Source organism: Ochotona princeps, chromosome 14 (genome assembly GCF_030435755.1).
Source record: "Ochotona princeps isolate mOchPri1 chromosome 14, mOchPri1.hap1, whole genome shotgun sequence".
Classification (NCBI taxonomy): Eukaryota; Metazoa; Chordata; class Mammalia; order Lagomorpha; family Ochotonidae; genus Ochotona; species Ochotona princeps.
In genome coordinates, this window is record NC_080845.1 from 4,445,927 (window position 1) to 4,464,268 (window position 18,342).

The 18,342-nt window shown below is 52.0% G+C and overlaps 1 protein-coding gene across 8 annotated transcripts in view; it reads right to left on the minus strand.

The window, feature by feature from the left end:
* SPTAN1 (spectrin alpha, non-erythrocytic 1) overlaps window positions 1-18,342 on the minus strand; it is a 59,215-nt gene that overhangs the window by 23,591 nt on the left and 17,282 nt on the right. For 5 of the 8 annotated variants that reach the window (XM_058672789.1, XM_058672787.1, XM_058672790.1 and 2 more), the window contains exons 6-24: window positions 16,991-17,124; window positions 16,708-16,852; window positions 16,461-16,615; window positions 15,391-15,526; window positions 13,270-13,371; window positions 12,187-12,324; window positions 11,242-11,352; window positions 10,709-10,786; window positions 10,430-10,585; window positions 10,019-10,223; window positions 9,422-9,603; window positions 8,856-9,099; window positions 8,560-8,682; window positions 7,612-7,829; window positions 6,914-7,006; window positions 6,077-6,211; window positions 4,871-5,019; window positions 3,751-3,810; window positions 2,385-2,583 (exon numbers count right to left, since the gene is read on the minus strand). In XM_058672789.1, coding sequence (XP_058528772.1) covers window positions 2,385-2,583; window positions 3,751-3,810; window positions 4,871-5,019; window positions 6,077-6,211; window positions 6,914-7,006; window positions 7,612-7,829; window positions 8,560-8,682; window positions 8,856-9,099; window positions 9,422-9,603; window positions 10,019-10,223; window positions 10,430-10,585; window positions 10,709-10,786; window positions 11,242-11,352; window positions 12,187-12,324; window positions 13,270-13,371; window positions 15,391-15,526; window positions 16,461-16,615; window positions 16,708-16,852; window positions 16,991-17,124 — 2,763 coding nt within the window. The remainder of the gene's footprint in view (window positions 1-2,384; window positions 2,584-3,750; window positions 3,811-4,870; window positions 5,020-6,076; window positions 6,212-6,913; window positions 7,007-7,611; window positions 7,830-8,559; window positions 8,683-8,855; window positions 9,100-9,421; window positions 9,604-10,018; window positions 10,224-10,429; window positions 10,586-10,708; window positions 10,787-11,241; window positions 11,353-12,186; window positions 12,325-13,269; window positions 13,372-15,390; window positions 15,527-16,460; window positions 16,616-16,707; window positions 16,853-16,990; window positions 17,125-18,342) is intronic. The other 3 variants (XM_058672791.1, XM_004593516.3, XM_058672788.1) reach the window with 1 other exon arrangement.

Sequence of the window (18,342 nt, forward strand, 5' to 3'; positions counted from 1 at the left end):
CAGTTCATGTCCTGAATACTCCACTTCCCATCTAGCATCCTGGTACAGCCTGGGAAAGACAGAAGATGGCCTAAGTGTATGGACTCTGCCACCCACGTGGGAGACTTGGATGAAGCACCTGACTGCACGCTGCTTGTTGGGGTCACTTTGGGGAACGAACCAGTAGATTCAAGACCTCTTTCCGTCTCTCCCCTTCTCTGTAACTCTGACATTCAAATAAATACATGCACCTTAAGACAGGTAAACAAATGAACGACCGAACAAAACTGGTTATGAGTGCACTTCTCAATGGAGGGCTGGACAAACAACACGTGGCATATCAGCCTATCAATGCAATGGAGTACATGTTCATGGGGCAGACGATCTGGCCTGGTGGGTTAAGAGGGCAGCTACACAGCCCTGCATCCCACACTGGACTGCCTGCCTGGGCTGGCTATCTGGCTCTGGCTCCTGACTCCAGGCGTGTGCCAGCATCTGCGATGGCTCGGCTGACTAGGTTCCTGCTTCCCGCTCTGGACTGAAGTCCCGGCTCAGCCTGATATAGAGAGTGAACTGGCAGGTGAGAGTTCTTGCTCAAAAAAACACTTAATGGAAAAATAGAATTAAAAGGTAAGTCTATGGGGTCAGAGCGGTCTCTTCAGAAAGTTCATGGAAATACAGGTTACAAAGAAAACAAAACAAAAAGCAGAACTTTTTGAAGATAGCTTGCCATAACACATCTCACATTTTTTGTACTAAATTTACACAACTTTTGACTTCGTCCTTGAAGTTCCTTGAACTTCAAAGTCTAACTGCACTGACTCAGCAATATGAAGCTTCAAGGAGGACAAAACCTGAAAACACTACATTAGATCGTCCTTGGTCAGGCAAACTCCAGCACAGACCAATCTAGACACCAAGGGACTGTGGGGTCAGGGAGAAGGGCCAGTGACCACAGGCGTGCTCTTACATGCCAATGAACTGTGCACTGTGCTTAACTGGGTGTTTTGTGAATTTTACTCCTCCCCACCCCAGCTCAAAAAAACAAAAACAAAAACAAAAACAAAAAACCTTTTTGTATCTTAGATTTGGGAAATTGACTCAAAATAGCACACGGGTGCCAAGACTAGGGGAGGCTATCACAGACCGGGCCACAGCACCTGCTGCCACACACAAGGCCATGCAACACCTGCTGACACACACTTCTGGGCTTCCACTGCTGAGGGTGAGAGCTGGGACTGGGCAGGGCTGCAGCTGGCATGTGGGCATGATCTTGGGGCAGGCCAGACTGGGCTAGGCTGCTGCACCTATTACTGTTGTCAAAGTCAGAATGAGTGTGTGCCAGCCAGACTAGGCCACAGTACCCACAGTCCCCACAGGACTGGGTGAGAGTTATGTCAGACAAGACTGCAGCACACCTTGGCAGGCCCAAGAGCTGGGGCTTGAGGTGGGTGTGGTAGCAGAATTGTGGACACTCTTGCTAGGCTGCAGTTCCTGCTGGTGAACATGAGAGCCAGGATGGGGGACAGGCCAGGCTGGCAAAGGTAGCAGGACATATCAGAATATACGTGGGCTGGATCTGAGGGTAGTGCAGGGTGAGCACCCTTGGGCATGCCCAAGAGCCAGATAGGACGCAGGATGGACCAGGTTGGACCATAGCACATGCTGGTACACACAAAACCCGGGGCTGGGAGTGGGCCTGAGGGAGGTTATTGGTGGTCACCCCAACTAGGCTGTGGCACCTGTGGATATGCATGAAGACCAAGCAAGTGGCGGGCTGGCATGGGTTAGGCTGCAGCAGCTGACACTCTGGGGGCAGAGCTGACCAGGCAGCTGACCAGGCAGCTGCATCCACAGGTGAAGGCTGGTGCAGGTGATGGACCGAGCCTGATCCTGACTGGCTGGCCACACAACAGTCAAGTCTGAGGTCATTCCAGTCAAGGTTTCTTGGAGGACTCCCCAACTAGATCAGAGCAATTACAATATTTGTGGTCCAACCTTGGAGTGCATGTATCATGATCGGGCCTCCTCAATTGCTGATGTCTGTGCAGTAGACAGCATGCCCATATGCACAAAGGGGACAGGACAACCTGCTCATCTAGGCCAGCAGAGGATGTCAACTCCCTCGCCAGAGGATGAAAACCAGAACAGGCTGGACCACTTTCCAGGCCAAGGTATGCAACATGTTTCTGGGTCTGTGGATGCACTAAGGTGAACCTGGTGAGCCAATAAGCCTTGGAAAGATTTCCTCAACACTGCTGCAACGAACTGATGATGTCTCAGAACTACCAAGCACCCAAGTCCCTGAAGGAAACAGCTGCATGGGCCATCTACCATCACTCACTCCGACAGAGGAGCAGCACCTGCGTCACCTCCATTCTAGAATCTCCAGTGTTCCAGCATACCTTCTGGAAGTCATCAAACTTCTTCTGCAGCACCTCCACCTGCTCCAGGTCTGCACCGACCTCCTCGCTTGTCAGAGCAGCCTCCTTCTCGTTGATCCACTGCTGCAGCTCACTGGCTTCACGGAACAGCATGAACTTCTTGCAGCTCTTCTCCAACATGCCTTTGCGCTTCTCCCCTAGCTCCAGCAGAGAGTGGTACCTGAGGCACATCAAGGTGGGGGACAAGAGGGCAAGGAAGGCAGTTACCAGACGCTCCTAAAAGGCAAACTGCTAGGTGTCTCCGAGGTGTGGATCCAAGGCATGGGTCTGTAATGATGACGCCCTAGCGATGGAGTGTCAAGACACGGATGAGGATGAAGATCCTGAGACCCACGCTACGGCACCAGCACCAGCAGTAGCACGCACCGTGTGGCTCATGGCTGGATGTGCCAGGCAGGCACGCATCCCCAGGCCAATTTTGTGCTTACACCATCACAACCATGAATGACGGAAACTAAGCTTTTAGCACAGCAACACAGTGCTCATGCGACTACAGCAGAGATGAGATGAACTTGCTGGGCATAAGATACACAGAGGGTTTTTTCTCATTTTCTGTCTTTCTCTGAGCAGTCCCCAGGGCGCGCGCGTCTGTGTGTGCAGCAGGTACATTTAGCACTAAAATAGCCTAATACTGGATGTCCACATTTCCTGATAAGCAGGACATTTACAAACTAATACATGTCTCATTAAGTTCATCAAGCTCAGAAGGAAAATCAAGAGTACAGGAACCAAAACACAGAAAAGAAATAAATTAAAAAAAAAATAGAAAAAAAGTACAGGATACCTGCACCACTTTGTTTCTGAAGATGTTTTAAGAAGAATCAAAATGGTGTGACTCTTGGGAAGCAAAATACAAAAGGTCAAACTCCCAATGGTTTGGATATAAAAATAAACTTGATCAAAATCTAAGCCAAAGATTAAAATAAAAGCTCTAGACTAATCATACCATCAAATCTAAGCTTTCCATCATGAGCAAAGTAGCGAGTGACTATGACACAAGCACTTCGAGGGGCCTTTTCTCTCCTTTGACAGGGGGCACCATGGCCTGGCTCTCAGGTGCACACTGCCAGTGCCAGCCACCACCACCACGCCAGCAAGGAAACCGACACCCCCCTGAGCACAAACTGGCATGGAAGCGACCCAGGAGTAAGCAGTTACTGACACAGCTTTGCTAACACCTCTCCCTGAGAGCGGAAGCTGCTGCCCAGACATGTGGTTGCTGCCACCCTGGAGTCTGATGGACAAGTGCCTTTAGGGGAGCGGCAGAGGGAGCGTGGACAGGTACAGCAGGTACAGGGGTGCTCAGCGAGGCTCTCCGCCTACTCACAGTTCTTCCACCTGTTTCATACGCAGAGATACACTGCCGGCCTCCTTAGTAAGGCGTGTCCTGCACAGAGGGGTACAGCAAAAGCATGCAAGAATTAGTGGGATTAATCCACAGGGATGAAAAGCAGCAGCTCCAACTGGCGCCTTGACGGCGGACGCTTAAGGTGGGAAAGTTAAGGAGTCGTTCACAAGCTCCTAGAAGCAGGCCAGGCCTCGGATGAAAACATGGTGAGGAGACAGCAGGAGGGTGGAGTTAGAGGGTTAGTTCACCTTCATGTTCCTGACAAGCCTGCCACGCTTAGGGGCAGGGTTTCCTGGTTCACCAAGCAAGGCCAGGGAAGAAAACGAACCTAGAAAGAAACTGTACTGAATGCTACTCAGCCGTTTGGCCCTGTGGTCTACTCATTTGTGCTCATATCCAGGGTCTTCAAAAAGTTCACAAAAAGTGAGTGCTGGTTTCAAAATTTGGAGACCAAAATCAACACAACTTTATCTCCATTTTCCAGGGACTTCTTGAATTACCCTCATATGTATTACCCAGGCCACAGGTAAGAACTCACACCCAAAGCTGTATGGTCTCAACAGGAACCAATGCCTCTGCTCCCACTAAGGTCAGACAAGCTCAACTCCAAAGGGAATACCTTTTCTGCATTTTTTACAACTGCCTGGAGCTGTTGCTTCCCTTTTTAGCTGAGCAAGATGTGCCCTAAAGGTGGGACATAGGCCACTACAAGGGGGCTTGGCAAAGAAAGCAGGACAGGAGCACTTCGCAACAGTAACTCCTGTTTTAAGAACCCAGAGCCATGGAGATGGGGTGACAGTGCCCCAGTAGCCTTCCAGAGAGAGGCAGAGCTGCAGGGTTGTGCACCTCTGCATATTCTACAGCCACCAGAACAGAAAGGTGAGGGCGGCAGGGTTCATAGAGATAGTTTGGGAAAAGAACTTAGGAACCTGGGAAGAAAATAAAACATCAGACAACAGGACCACCAGCCAGGGACTCGGGGCTCACTCAGGGAAGACTACAAGAGACTTTGGGAGGGTGGCAAGAGTGTGGCTGGACCCAGAAGCCGCAGGCACTTCTCAGGCTGCGGCCTGTGGACACACAACTGCATGGTTCTTACTGATTGTCAATCTGCTCCTGCCGCAGTGCAATGCTGCCTTGCTCCTCCAGAAGGTTCTCCCGGGAAGCTGACTGCGCGGGGTCCAACTTCTTCACATACGCAGCAGGCACAAAACCCTGACGGTCATTCACTTCCACTTTCCACCAGTCCTAAGGAGGAGTAAGAAGAGAGCTGAAAGCAAAGTTCCCAAGGAGGACCGTGTGCATGTGTGTCCGTATTGAACATGTCCATGCGCAGGACATTTACAGGCAGATGACAGCAGCACTGCCTGGGACAGACATCGGACACGGCGACGCCACCTCAGACATCTGCATCTAGTCCTGGGGTGCCCAGGTGGCTGGGTCAGGCTCTGGCTCTGTTTCTGGCTCCAGCTGCCTGCTGAGATACCCTCATGGGGCAGCAGGCGACGGCTCAAGTGGCTCACGATGTCCTACCACCCAATCACCGAGACAGTTGACAATATAGCAAGGCCGTGCCTAGGCAGGCAGCCTTGTCTTTACCGAGACTCCAAACTGCCATCCAGTCCATTTGTATTTACCGTTCAGTAAGTTGGAATTCAGTTCAGCTAAGAATTAAGTAACTACCATCACAGGCGGCCAGTGGCTGCCCCCAGTGGCAAGCAGACACAATGCTGCCACCATCATAGCAAGTTCTGCTGTGCTACTCTGGGTATAAGTAAACCAGAGACAGCAGGAAAGCCAAGAGTGACATGTGTTCTCAGGCTGTCCCGAGGAGGGTAGGCAAGGGAAGGATCCCCCCACCCCCGTCAGCCAGGTAAGTGGGGGGTTCCTCCCTTCAAGGCCACATTCAAACCAAAACGTGTTCTGGAAGAAAGGCAGATCAAATAGGCAGGACTCAATCTGGAGAGGGCAGCACTTGTGGGGCAAGTCTTCAAGCTGTCTTCAGCTTTCAGCCAAGTCCTGGACAGAACAGTCCAGATCACCTACCAGGAGGTATGAGCTACAGAGGACAGGCTGTGGCTCAAGGGGACTGAGGTCCACCTAGACATGTCCAGTCATGGCAGGAAATGCCCCCCACACCACTCACCCAAGAGGACTGCGGGAGACCCACGTACTACCCATGTGGCCACATGTGGCACTAGGTAGGCATATCCAGCGGAAAGGCCCTACGGCTTCATGCTGGGGAGACATGACCACTGGCCAATGTGGGGTGTGTGACGTGACCACACAGCCGTCCTGCACTTGCCTTGTTGGTGCTGTTGAGCAGGGTGAGGATGTCACCCTTCTTCATGGTCACCTCCCGAGGGCTCTTCTCCTGATAGTCATACAGAGCCAAGACCAGCTCCTTGCCAGTCTCATCATCCATGGGGGCCACTTGTTGCTAGAAAACCCAGGGAAGAGGAGCAAGACCAGTGAGAGGACACGCTCAGTGAGCTATCCAGGCACACACGCTCAGTTCCAACAGACAGAACCAACCACCACATGAACACTTGTTTCCATGAGCAATGTCCGTGGTCTCAAGTTGTTTAAACGTCTCCTTCTAAGCTATCTAGAAAACCATGCATCCCAAGAGCTACCGGCACAGGCAGAAGAACACGGTCTGTGGGGCCTGAACTGGGGCACAGCTCACTAAACTACTGCCTGCCAACCCTGGCATCCCATGAGTACGTTGGTCAAGTCCTGACCATTCCACCTCCAGCCCCCTGCAGATGTGCCTGAGAAAGCAGCAGAAGATGCCCAAGGATTTGGACCCCTGCTGCCCATGCGGTGCACCCAGATGAAGTTTCAGGCTCCTAGCTTTGGCCTAGCCCCACCCTGGATGCTGGGACTATTCTGGGAGTAAACCAACAGACTGGAGATCTGTCTCTCCACCCCATTTCAGATAATCAATCAATCAAACTATATATATATATATATATATATATGTATATATGTATGTATGTATATATATATAAATATATATTTATTTATTTATTTTAAAGACTGTTGCTGTAACCATAGTACCTAGTGGCAATACCTGGACCCTGCTCTTCCTGTCCCCACATGCCCCACTCCCCACCTGCGACCTGCAGTGCAGTCTTACCCGGCAAGCTTGAGCCTGCTCTCGCAGGGCCTGGATGCTGCTGCCGTAGGCGCTGAGGTCAGACAGCAGGGCCTCGTGCTTCTTGAGTAGAGCCTGGAACCGAGGACATGGCTAAAGCAGTGGCCCGACTGCCCCTGGCACGTCCAGCCCTCTCCCAGGAGTGTGCTCCAGCTTCCCAAAACGATGCCACCTCTCCCGTTCCACCCTGTCTCCCCATCCTGGCACAAACTGAAACCCATGAGCGACATGACTGTGCCACTTGTGTCTGGAAGCCACCACCCACTGGTCTGAGAACCAGCACACTGGAAACACCCACTGCCCTTCCCTTCCCACACCCTGGCTGCATCACCACCCCCTTCCACCTTCACAGGTTTGCAGTTCGCCTGCTTTGAGAGAAGCATGTGCAGCTCATGCTACTGTGCTATTCACAAGAAAAGTAGGTACAGAGACTAAACTGAGGCCTTCTGGACTAAGACCCTGAAGAGGTACAGTCAAAGAGCAGAGGGTCACAGTTAGGGAGTGTGCACGTCCTGGCCGGGGTGTGTGCACGTGTGTGGTGAGAACAGAGGAGATGGGGCATGGCAGGGAACCTCACTCCGTTGGTTTTAACTGAATTTCCATGGAACAAGGTAGCCACCAGCTCCGCCAACACCGCAGACAAGGGTGCCATGCCAGCCTTGCTCCCCAGTGGGCGGTACCTCGGCAGAGTCCTCGTCCTTGCCATAGTCCGTGCTGCCCACGATGGGCTCCTTCTCCCGCATCCAGGACTCGGCCTCGTTGGCGTCAGCGAAGTACTGCTGGGCCTGCAGCGAGTCCTCCAGGTCCTGCCGCCGCTGTGAGGCCTTGGCTTTCAGCGCCTCCCACTTGTGGTTCAGCTCGTTGAGCTTGGCCTTCACATCCTCCGCAGCAAAATGGCCTGGCAGGCAAGTGCGTTTTTTTTAAAGCATTAATTCCAAGGGTAGAATGACAGAGAGGGAGAACCAGACAGACTTCCCATTCACAGATTTACTCCTCAAATGACCACGACACTGCAGCTAGGCCAGGCTGAGGCCAGGAGCTCAGGTCTTCACCTGCTGCCTCGCAGGCAGCTCAGCAGGAAACTGGACTGCAGGTGCTGAACAGCCAGCACTCAAAGTGACACACTGATACGGGAAGTAGGTGCTCCAAGCAGTGGCTTAACCCAGCGTGCCACAATCACTTCAGGCAGGGCAAGTGAGGACAGCATGAAGCAGCTGACATGACACAGAAAGAAGCAGCACCTGTTCTTGGCATGTTCCCTGCCATGACCTTCTCAACCGTTTGTAGATCATCTCATTCTTTGCCCAACAAACTGACCACTTTCTACATTAAAGCAGCAGGCATTCCTGGCTGGCATCAGTGATGCCACCGTACAGAAACCATGACAATGATGCAGCATGTTTCCAGCTACAGAGACACAGTGGGTTCCATCAGGCCCACTGACCTGTCCACTTCAACAGCGAGTGGTGGAAATGCGGAAAATCTGGGCTCAGAAGGCCTGCAGCTCCATCAAGGTTCAACAGCTTAGAAAGGCTGGGGCTCACCCTCCGCCCAGAAGGCCGTGCCCACATGCAAGTGAGGCAGATGCAAAGAGCAGAAGCAGCCCTGGGCAAGGCTGACTCACTCACCCTCCTCCACCATGGCAGTGCCCTTCTGGGTGACAGCTTTGATGCGGGGCTCGTGCCCGGCGATCTCGGCCTGCAAGGCCTGATGCTTCTTCAGCAGATTCTGGACTCCGATCAGGTCCTTGCCTGGAGGCAGAGACCATTCCCCAGTGACCCAGCCCTCACCAGCCTCACTCCCCGCTGCCCCAACAGCCCCCAGGCAACACACCACAACTGACCTTGCTCATTCTGACCGGCATGCCCTCTAGGCCAACACGGCTCCTGCCCTGCCGGAATTGGTCCTGTTGGAGCAGACCTACCTCTGTTGGTCGATGCCGCAATGGGTTCCTTTTCGCGAATCCACGTCTCCTCGTCTTCCACGTCACGGAAGAGCTGCTGCAGCCGCAGGGAATCAGCCAGTTTCTGCTTTCGGGCCACCATGGGTTCCTTGAGAGCCTCGTAGCGAGCCACGAGGGCTTCCTGCTTCTTCTTGATGTTTTCAGCATCAAAATGGCCAGCATCCTGGAACTGGCGGGCCTGAATGGTGATGCCATCAATTCGGTCCTGCCGACAGGAAAGGACAAGAAAGGACCGTCTTGAGAAGGCTGGGTCAGTTCTGAGCCGCTATGTTCTGGATGTTTTCAGGCAGACACTGTTGCTCTGGGAAGGGGCTACTCTATCTCAAGAAAGGTTACCATGATCCTTTTCCCAACCTTAAAAGGATTCTGCTTGCCCTCTCTTCCCTGGAAGCTACAAGGTGAGACTTCACTCACACTTCATGTGAGCATAAGAACACGTAGCTGGTCACTTGGGAAAGCCAGCCCACCATAACCCTCCCCAGACAAGTGTGGCCATCCCCGCACCTGCCTGTCGGGTCCCACACTACCTGGTGCGCAGCCACGTCGGCCTCCAGCAGGGCATGCTTCTTCTGGAGGTTCTGGACGTTGGTGAGGTCTTTGCCGTAGTCGTCAGAAGCCAAGTGGCCTTCCACTTCATACAGCCACAGCTCGATGTCCTCTACGTTGCGATTAAACTGCTGCTGCTGGTTAGCTTCACGAAGCTTTATTCCTGTCCAAGGAGGCAGGGTGGTTAACAGGAGGCCTCCACCGACACTGTTCACACGTAACAGCAGCTCAGTGAAGCAGATGACAAAGATCACAGGAATGCACATTGCAGCGCTGGTCTTACTTTGCAGAGGCTGAACCCGAAGCTGTCTGGGGGAGCACTTCGAGTGCCAGGAGACAAGAGCCCTCGAGAATTACCTAATGCCGAGCCCCACAGCGGAACTCTGGTGCTCAGTGAAGCTCCACTTTCTCCCCTGCTCACTTAACATACTCAGCCACAAGCCCCAAAATAGCAAAGTGCCAAGAAGCCAAGCCAGCTATTGGGAAATAGTCCCCAATGTCTGGAGCCCCCCACCTCATCTTGCCTGGGTAGTGAGGAACAAAAGGCCACCCCAATCCCGCATCATAGCTTCACTCACCTTTTAGTTCAGTGGCTTCTAGCAGCTTCTTCCACAAGCTGATGACTTCGTTCATACGAGCTGCAACTTCCTCCTTGGCATAGTGGTCGACGTCAATCAGCTTCTGCCCAGCCTTCTCCAGGGCGTCAATGCGGCTCTGGTTTGCTGAGAGCTCAGCCTCAAAAGCCTGATGCTTCTGAACTTTGCCCTGCAGGTTGGACGGGTCCTGCCACCGAAACACAGGAGGGGACTTCATCTGAAACCCAGGTTTACCACGTTCCCCGGCCCTACCCGCATACTCCTCTGTGCACAGCTCACATCGGATCATGGGGGTTTTTGGAATTCCCTGCTCCTTAGTCAGCAGCACCCTCCTGTGGGAGCCGTGTTCAGCTGGTCAACCAAGCATACACGGCACTGCTAACAGTACGTTACCTTGTAGGCTTCGTCTGTGGCGGTTTTCATCTTCTCATTGACCCAACTCTTGAGCTCATCTGAGTCGCGGAAAAACTGCTGCAGGTGGAAGGAGTCAGCCAACTGGGCCCGGCGGCACATGGCTCGCTCGTGCAGGGCGTTGCGGCGGCTCAACAGCTGCAAGACAAGGATCCCTGTGAGGCTCCAGTTCCCACTCCCAGGGGATGTCCAGCTCGAGGGACTCAACCGCGCTATCCGTCACATGCAGACGGAAGGTGCACTAGCCGCCAGCAAACGTACAGCGTCTCGGCGTGTGGCCACGTCTTCCATCGCGTAGTGGTTGTTCTGAATCAGCTTAGTTGCAAATTCATCTAATGCCTAGAAAAGAAGATACAGTTTCTCACTGGTAAGCACTCAATCCTGTAGCCACATCTCAAGAGAAGTTTAACTGCCGCTCAGGACCAGAACGCTTTAAAAGGTGACTCGGGTCAAGATTAGCTTCAAGGTTGGAGATAACAGGCTTGGTATTCTCAGCCACAGAACACCACAGGTATTAGCAGCTGCCAGACGCCCGGAGGGCTCAGACACAGACATGGACTCTGCATTACTTTTAATGAGAGAGAAATCTGAAGGAGGAGGCTGCCATCTAGGGCATGAATTCACGCCAGGTTTCCAACAAGATGGCATGTCCCTGTTACAAGACTTTAGGCACCCGACGAGCGCCTGGAGTGGGGCCTCCGGCAGATATGCTGAGATGCCGGGAGCAAGGCCTCCTGGCCACCAGAGGCACTGGGGGCGGCATGCGCACGGGGGGGGGGGGGGGGGGCTCTTACAGTGATCTTCTCCTCCTGGGCGCTGAGGGACTTCTCGAAGTCCTCGTGCTTCTTGAGCAGGGCTTCCACGCTGTCCAAGGAGTCGCCCAAGTCCTCATTCAGCAGGAATGCCTTCAAAAGGACACACAGGGTTTAAGACACACTAGCCCCTCCACCTTCCCAAACTCCAAAGCAAAGGAATAAGGAAAAGAGCCTGTTGACTTCTGTGTTCTCTGCTGGACAGTCTGAAATTCTTCCAGATTCACTTAAAGTCAAACTGATATCAGCATGAAATCCTTGTTCCACATTCTACTCAATTTCTTTTAAAACAGCATGTGAACTGGGGCCAACTAATAGCATAATGGGCTAAATCCTCGCCTTGCAAGCACCAATATCTCATATGGGAGTCAGTTTGTATCCCAGCTATGCTACTTCCCATCCAGCTTCCTGTTTCTGGTCTTGGAAAGCAGTCGAAGATGGTCCAAAGCCTTGGGACCCTGTATCCACTGGGAGACCCAAAAGAAACTCTTGGCTTCGGATGGCTCACTTCCGGCTGTTGCAGATGCTGTGGGAGTGAACCAGCAGATGGAGTATCTTTGTCTGTTTCTATAAATCTGACTTTCCAATAAAAATAAATCTTTTAGAAAGAAAAAGTCTTTGTGCCTCCTATAGGAATTAGATTATGTATAATGCTAAATTCTAAAATACATTTCCTGTGTAATGATACTAATTAAAACACACACACACACAAAAACAAGTCCATCACACTAACATGAAACTGAGAGACGTTTTCTGAAGGCTCTGTAACCGCAGCATGGGGAGATGCTGGCAGCACTCCCTCCTATTCCTTGATTTAGGACTGAAATGAGGCCAATTCCCTTGAACAAGAAACGCTGGCTCCCAGGCGTAGCCACAGCGGCTTCTCTCCTCAGCACGAGGATGAGGCCGGGCTCGGGGGGGCGTTACCTCCTGCTTGCTCATCCAGTTGTCCACCTGCTCGGTGTCGCGGTAGAAGAGCTGCAGGTCCATGCACTGCTCGTACTGCTGCCGGCGTAGCTCCCACAGCTCCAGCAGGGCCGTCCTCTCCTCTGACAGGATGCTCAGCTGGGAAGGCCCGGACACAGAGCGGAAGGATCAGGCCTGAGGTCTCCCTGGAATTTCTGATTCCGGTGCTACTCTCTCAGGCCTTTTTTCATTTGTAAAAGGGGAATTTATGTGGAAGTCACATAACAGGAAATACATAAAATGACTTCACTGAGTGCTCAGTTCAGGAGGGAAGACCCTGTCCTAACTGACCACTCGGTCACTACTGGCTTGTGGTTAAAATGCTAAGTAGATGCATAGTTACAGGAAAGGACACATTTGTGAAGTAAGGCGAGTTCCACAGAGCAGGGGCCACGGGCTGTCTTCCAGGGGGCACGCCAGGAAACCTGTTAGACCCACGAAGACCCTGGGCAGTTTTGGGGCGTGAAGCTGAGAGGACAGTCTCTGGAATGCCTCCTCTAACTTACTAGAGACTCTGGAAATGTTCCACAGATGCCTGAGGCCACAGTACTGAATGCTATCATATTCTCCCCTTATATGTGTATGTTTAACACAGTAAGAGATTAATAATGAATAACAGAATAATTCTAATAGTGCACTATAAAAAAGGTTTTTTAAAACTTAAAAGTTACTTCTGGACTTTTAAATCAATACTGTTGCACCAGAATTGATCAGGTTTGACTGAAACCAGGGAAAGCAGTGCTGCCAAGGACACGGCCGTGCAGACTGCGCTCAGCATTCCTCGGGCAGTGCTCCACTCCAAGACCCTGGCACCGAGAAGGCCACAGGGTGTCTGCTTCCCTGGAGCTCTCCAGCCACTGTGACAGAAGACACTTCTCTCTCAAATAAATCCGGCTTTGTACACAGGAAAAAGCAAACAAAACAAAACAAGGTGTTTCCTCTCTACCTGAACTCCACTCACGCAGGACCAGACCTGCCACGCCCCTCACGGGATGGAGCAGCAGGCGCCTCACAGCTTCTGGAAGTTCCCTTTGTCCTCCTTACCTTCTCCTTCACCTCATCAGAGGCGTAATGAGCAGCAGCCAGCAGGGCCTGTCCAGACTCATCGGCGGACTTAAAGCTGTCTTCATGAGCATCAATTTCACCCTGCAGGAAGAAAGGGCCCAAGTTACAGCCAGGAGTTAGTCAAAGAAAACACAAGTTGTTGACTTTCAACAAACTGTCCTCACGGGTCAGACCATCACGGTGCTGAAGAGGGGGACTGCAGCGGCCTGAGTCAGTCACGTGACAGCATTACTGAGGGGTCCGTTATTTACACCAGAGCTCGCGGGCCCACCATTCTTCAATTATCCACACTCACTGGGGCCTGGCTCTGTCGTCTCTTCTACTGGCCTATCTGTCCTCTGCGTGTCAAATCATTTTCTAATGTACCTGTTAGGGGGAGTCCCTCCCAGGTCCCACTGCAACCTTCAAGATGATCTCAGTTGTTTGTTTTTTGTTTTAATTTTTGAATTTTATCGTACAATTCTGTATAGTCTGGGATTCCCTTCCCCCCAATTTCCACCCCTTGAGATCTCAGCTATTTTTGCACACACACACACATAAATACACATACTGGGCTTGTGACTGAATGGCATTGGACATAGGATGGTAATCGAAGAGGTTCATGAAAAATGGACTTAAAAGGTATGTTTATCCTGATGCAAAGAACTTTGAAGTGCCAGAAATACACTCACAGACCCTGGAGAGAATCTGCACGAGCAGTCACTACATCCGGGTAAGTCACTCGGCCTGTCCGTCTCCTTTAATGCCTCTCTCTACAAGTGTTGTGTACAACCCTGGCCACATCTACTCCCAAATACCTCACATCTTTCACTGTGACTTTAAGTAGCAGCTTCACAACTTTGTTTCTGTTGCTGGCATAGAAGCACATGTTTGACCTCTGTATACTGATTTGCTATCTTCAGTTTAGAACCTCTCAGAAAGCTTAACTTCATGGAGCCAGAGCTGTAGCACAGCGGTAAAAGCCACTGCCAATGGCACTGGACTGCTTTGAGTCCTGGCTCTCACTTCCGATCCAGCATCCCTGCTGATGCACCTGGAGCTGCACAAGTCTCGACGCACAAGGACACGGCCGTACAGACTGCGCTCAGCATTCCTCGGGCAGTGCTCCACTCCAAGACCCTGGCACCGAGAAGGCCACAGGGTGTCTGCCTCCCTGGAGCTCTCCAGCCACTGTGACAGAAGACACTTCTCTGCACAAGTCTCAGACCCACGTGGGCGTCTGGAGGAAGCTCCCAGCCCCGAGCTTTGTATCAGCCCAGCTCCAGTTGTTGCAGCCATTTAAGGAGTGAACCAGTGGAACAGCTTTTTCTCTCTATAAATCTGACATTCAAATAAATAAATCTCAAAACAAACAAAACCAAAGTAACAATATTTTTAAAGATTCTATGCAATAACATTTTCTAAGCTTGCTTAAAATTTTTCAATTCCTGGGCCCAGCGCTGTAGGCTAGCAGCTAAAGTCCTTGCTTGGGGAGGGGAAAGCAGTGGCCTGGGAAAGCAGTTGAGGGCAGCCCGAAGCCTTGGGACCCTGCACCCACGTGGGAAACCCGGAAGAGTCTCCTGGCTCCTGGCTCCTGGCTTCAGCTTGGCGCAGCTAAGGATGTTGGGGCCACTTGAGGAGTGAAGCAACAGACAGAAGATCTTCCTCTCTGTCTCTCTTCCTCTGTATATCTGACTTTCCAATAAAAATAAATCTTTAAAAACAAAAATTTTCAATTCCTTTCAAGATAGTGCCTATTAAAGCTCATATAATTATGAGCTATGTCCCACAGACCATACCTTGGGGGAAATATCAGAAAAACACTTTAGACTTATTCAAACCAACCATGAAATCTGTCATCTAAAAATGGTAGCACAGCAGGGCTGTGCAGGGCTGTGCAGGGCTGTGCAGGGCTGTGCACCCGTATCCGTCAGAACTAGCCTCTCTGCTGCTGCGGGTCACAGGTCACCGACACCGGATCCGCTCAGACCTTGGCCAGAAGCAGGAGGAGCAGGTCTCCCTAGAAAGGCCCCACAGGAATTCACTCGGCCCTCACTGCCCAGGACAGGCTGCTGTGGTGGGAGACGATGGCTTCAGTACTGGCCAAGCCTGGCAGTGTACCTTGTGCTCCTGGTGCCTGTCCAGAAGGGCTTCGGCTCCTGCCACATCATTGGCGAGTTCATCGGCATTGATGAGGGCTTTCATCTCGGTCACCCAGCTGGTGAGGTCACGGAAGTCAGCGAGGAAGCGCTGAAGCCTAGAAAAGCAAAGGGGACCCATCAGATGTTCTGGCAGAGGTCCCATGCTTCGAGGTCTACGTTCTCCAAATCCTAGCAAATCATACAAACTAGAGGCCAGGAAACTATCTGCTCAGTGCAGACTGCAAGGGAAAGCAAGACAAAGCAGTAATCAATCTTCTGGAACGATGGTTCTGGTGGCAGTATGCTGGCGCAGTGGGCTAAACTGCTGCCTGCAGTGCCTGCATTCTAGATAGATGCCAGTTCAAGTCCTGAGTACTCTACTTCAGACTCAGCTCTGCACTAATGGCCTGGGAAAGCAGTGAGAGATGGCCCAAGTGCTTGGGCCCCTGCATGCACATGGGAGACCCAGAAGAAGCTTCTGGTTCCTGGCTTAGATTTGGTCCAGCCATGGACATTATGCCCATTTGGGGAGTGAATGAACTAGCAAATGGAAGATCTCCATCTCTACAATCCTGCCTTTCAAATGCATAAATTTTAAGAAAAAAGAAAAAAAAGAAACAAAGAAAGAATTAAAAAAAAAAAACTTACATTCTTTCCAACACTAAAATATTCTGGCTTTTAAAAAATTTTAAATTGCCCAGACTTATTCTATATGTTCAAGTGAATTGTGATTCTAGCAGAACATTCTTTTCGCTCTAGGCTATTTCCCAGGATGCTCAGAGAACGAAGCAGACACTTCCCTCAGTGTTACGGCACTGGCACGTGATGAAGTAGTAAAGCTACATATATACACTGCACCACCAGCTGCCATTCTCCAGCCAAACAGAGTGAAAGGAAAGGGATGGCATTTTCCGACTGGGCAACACTTGACAGGTGTAAGGAAATTTCTCAGTGTCTGAAGCCAGCCCTCCACCTGTGTGCCCCTCTTCTCCAGTGAGGTCAGTGACCCCGGCTGATTGGCGCTGGCTGGCACTGGAGGACAGCAGTCACCTGTATGAGTCGTTGAGCCGTGCGTGTCTCTCTGCGGCCAGAGTGCGGATCTGCTCCCAGTTGGTAATCAGCTCCTCTCGCTTCACCTGGATCTGCGGGGCACTCAGCGGGTGGGACTGCTGCAGGCGGTCTGCCTCGGCACACAGGGCCTTGACCTAGAGACACTCTCTCTTAGAGCCATGCCCCTGGCCCTTGAGGCGGACCCCAGGGTGGGACCAACTTCAAGCTCAGCTGTGTGCACACCCACCTTGTCCTCCAGGGCAGCCAAGTCCCTCTCCAGCCCTTCGTGCTTCCGAAGCAGAGCCTGCACGCTTGCCAGATCACGCCCAAAGTCGTCAGAGGCCATTAACTGCTCCTTTTCCTTGATCCAGCTGATGGTCTCGTCCACATCCCTGCAGAACCAGTGCATCAGCTGACGCAGTCATGACAATTGCCCGGCGAGCAGGGATCTCGCGTGAGCCCGAGGTCATGCTGGCATCTCACGGCTACCGAGCCCCACCCGGCAGAAAGGTGTCCACTCAGGCCAGTACCTGTTAAAGCGCTGGACCTCAGCAGCCCCGAACAGCTTGCCCTGTCTCTGAAGAGCGAGGCCCTTCAGGCGCTGCCAGGCTGCATTCACCTCGTCCTGCTTGGTCCTGATGAGCTCCTCCTCGGGGTGCTGTTCCTGAAGCAGGCAGAGCAGAGGGGACGGGGCGGGTTGTAAGCCTCAGCACAGTGGACTGTGCCTCACAAGAGCTCCTCCTTTATGGAAAAGAGCAGATTCATAGCCCACGCCTCGGGATGGCATGGGCAGTGCTGAACGCAGCTCTGTGCATCAGCAGTCAACTCCGCGGCAGCCTCAGCCACCTGGCTCACACATGGGACTGAGAAGTTCACGAGACTTTCAGGGCTCAAGGGTTTGTTGCCAATTCCAGACTTGAGACATTCTGTTCAAAGTACTGCTCCCCACGGTGGGTGTCTGGCCCCCGGGACACGTGCATCCAATGCCCGAGGGGTCTCGGTGGAGCCCTGGCTCTGCTTCTGAAGCAGTCCTCTGTCAGGGACACCCTGTGAGGCAGCACCAATGGCTGAAGTCCCTGGTCCCTGCCACCCGCGCGTGACCCGGAGGCAGTTCCATGTGCCCAGTGCCAGCTGTTCGTGGGCATCTGGGAATCAATCAGTGCATAAAGATCTCTGTCTTTATGTTCTTCAAATAAAATAAAATCTAAAGAATTTAAAAATTAAAAGTACCCTTCGCCAGCTACATTTTGGTACTTATGTTTTGAGTCCATTACAAAACAGTACGTAGGGGCTGCTGCAGTAGTAGTAGCACAGCAAGTTAAGCCAGCACCAGTTCAAGCTCCAGCTAAGCAGCAACAGATGGCCCACACACCCACATGGGAGACCTGGATGGAGTTCTGGCTACTGGCTTTGCCTGGCCCAGCCCAAGCCATCAGGGCCAAGTGGGAGTGAGACAGTCAACAGGCAGAAGATCTTGGTGTCTCCCTCTTTCTCTAACTCTGCCTTCAAACAAAGGGAAAGCAAAGGCCCGATGTGATAGCGTAGTGGTTAAAGTCCTTGCCTTGCACGCCCGAGAACCTACATGGTCGCTGGTTCTAATCCCGGCGGCCCTGCTTCCCATTCATGTCCCTGCTTGTGGCCTGGGAAAGCAGTCAAGGACAGCCCAAAGCCTTGGGACCCTGCACCCGCATGAGAGACCCAGAAGAGCTCTTGGCTCCTGGCTTCGGATTGGTTCAGCTCCAGCCGTTAGCAGTCACTTGGGGAGTGAACCACTGGACGGATGATCTTCCTCTCTGTTTCTCCTCCTCTGTATATCTGCCTTTCCAGTAAAAGAAAAAATAAATCTTTATTAAAAAAAAATAATAAAGCAAAAAGGTGAAGC